The sequence below is a fragment of the Terrapene carolina genome, unplaced genomic scaffold, assembly GCF_002925995.2.
Source record: "Terrapene carolina triunguis isolate 2854851 unplaced genomic scaffold, T_m_triunguis-2.0 Scaffold28259, whole genome shotgun sequence".
In the NCBI taxonomy this organism is placed as follows: Eukaryota; Metazoa; Chordata; order Testudines; family Emydidae; genus Terrapene; species Terrapene triunguis.
In genome coordinates, this window is record NW_020692610.1 from 1 (window position 1) to 1,650 (window position 1,650).

The 1,650-nt window shown below is 66.2% G+C and overlaps 1 protein-coding gene across 1 annotated transcript; it reads left to right on the plus strand.

The window, feature by feature from the left end:
• Nucleotides 1-84: 84 nt before the first annotated feature.
• On the plus strand, nt 85-1,514 carry LOC112125113 (serine/threonine-protein kinase pim-2-like; the record flags this gene model as incomplete). Its single annotated transcript, XM_024223564.1, has 3 exons — nt 85-141; nt 767-1,139; nt 1,338-1,514. Coding segments are annotated over 3 exons (607 nt in total), but the record flags the coding sequence as incomplete, so codon positions are not given.
• Between the last annotated feature and the right edge of the window lie 136 nt (nt 1,515-1,650).

Sequence of the window (1,650 nt, forward strand, 5' to 3'; positions counted from 1 at the left end):
AGCTCCCACCTGGTCCCAAGGAGGGACTGTCTGAGTTGGGGGGCAGGAAATGGGACATGGGGCCTGATCTCTGTCTGTCTCTCTCTGCAGGTTGCCATCAAACACATAGCGAAGAACAAAGTCGCGCACTGGTCCAAGCTGGTACGTTTTGTGGGGAGGGGTGTGAGGCAGTGATTGGATGCGGGGGGGGGGGGGAGGGGGAGGGGATAGCTAATTGCTAGACTCTGCTCATTAGCTCAGGGTGCTCTGGCCGGTTAATTGCTTCCCCTCTGGAAAGCTCCACGTGGTGACACACGAGGAGTCTGTGTCCCCACTGCACACCTGGGGAGGTTAACGAGGAGCAAATTCCCACCAGGGTCCTCAAAACGGCGCTTTGATCCTTGGGACAAGGGTTTATGCAAATTAACCCCGTCTCCTCCTTTTCGATTGGGTGCAAATAAAGGGGGTGGGTCTATGGGCTGAAGGTGCTTTATCATAGAAATCGCTGCAACCTCTACTGCCCCCTGCAGCACAGCACCCCCCAGCACCCGGCCATGACTGTCAGGACTCCTGGGTTCTCTCCCCGCTCTGGGAGGGGAGTGGGGGCTGGTGGGTTTGAGCAAGTGGGGCTGGGAGTCAGGACTCCTGGGTTCTCTGCCCAGCTCTGGGAGGGGAGTGGGGACTACTGGTTAGAGCAGGGACAGCTGGGAGCCAGGACTCCTGGGTTCTCTCCCCAGCTCTGCAGCATAAGGCCCAGCCTCACTCTCCCCCTTCTCTCTCCCCACAGCCCAGCGGGCTCCGAGTGCCCCAGGAGGTGACGCTGATGAAGCGGGTGTGTGCCAGGGGCGGGCACCGGGGCGTGATCCGCCTGCTGGACTGGTACGAAACCCCCGAGGGGTTCCTCCTGGTGCTGGAGCGGCCCGAGCCCTGCCAGGATCTCTTCGACTACGTGACGGAGCGGGGGCCTCTGGCTGAGGGGCAGTGCCGGCGCTTCTTCCGCCAGGTGCTGGAGGCCGTGCGGCACTGCCATGCCCGGGGGGTGGCGCATCGGGACATCAAGGACGAGAACATCCTGGTGGAGCTGCGCACCGGCCACCTCCAGCTCATCGACTTCGGCTCCGGCGCCCTCCTGCGGGACACGGTCTACACGGAGTTCGACGGTGAGGGGCCCGGACGCCTGGGTTCTCTCCCCACCTCTGGGAGGGGGTGGGGTGGGGGGGGTAGAGCTGGGAGCCCGGACGCCTGGGTTCTCTCCCCGCCTCTGGGAGGGGGTGTGGTGGGTAGAGCTGGGAGCCCGGACGCCTGGGTTCTCACCTGGCTCTGGGAGGCAGCACCACTAACCCCTGCGCCCCCTCCAGGCACCCGTGTGTACAGCCCGCCGGAGTGGGTGGGGCTGCAGCAATACCACGTGCTGCCGGCCGCCGTCTGGTCCCTGGGGGTCCTGCTCTACGACATGGCCTGTGGCGACGTCCCCTTCCAGCGTGACGAGGAGATCCTGGCCGCGCGGCTCCACTTCCCGGAGCCCCTGCCTGAGGGTGAGCGCCCCCCGCTGCCCCCCCCGCGCCCAGCGCTGCCCCCCGCCCCCCCGCTAGCCCCCCTGCCCTCCCGCTGGCCCCCCTGTGCCCCCTCCTGTGCCCAGCGCTGCCCCCGCTGGCCCCTCCTACCCCCCTA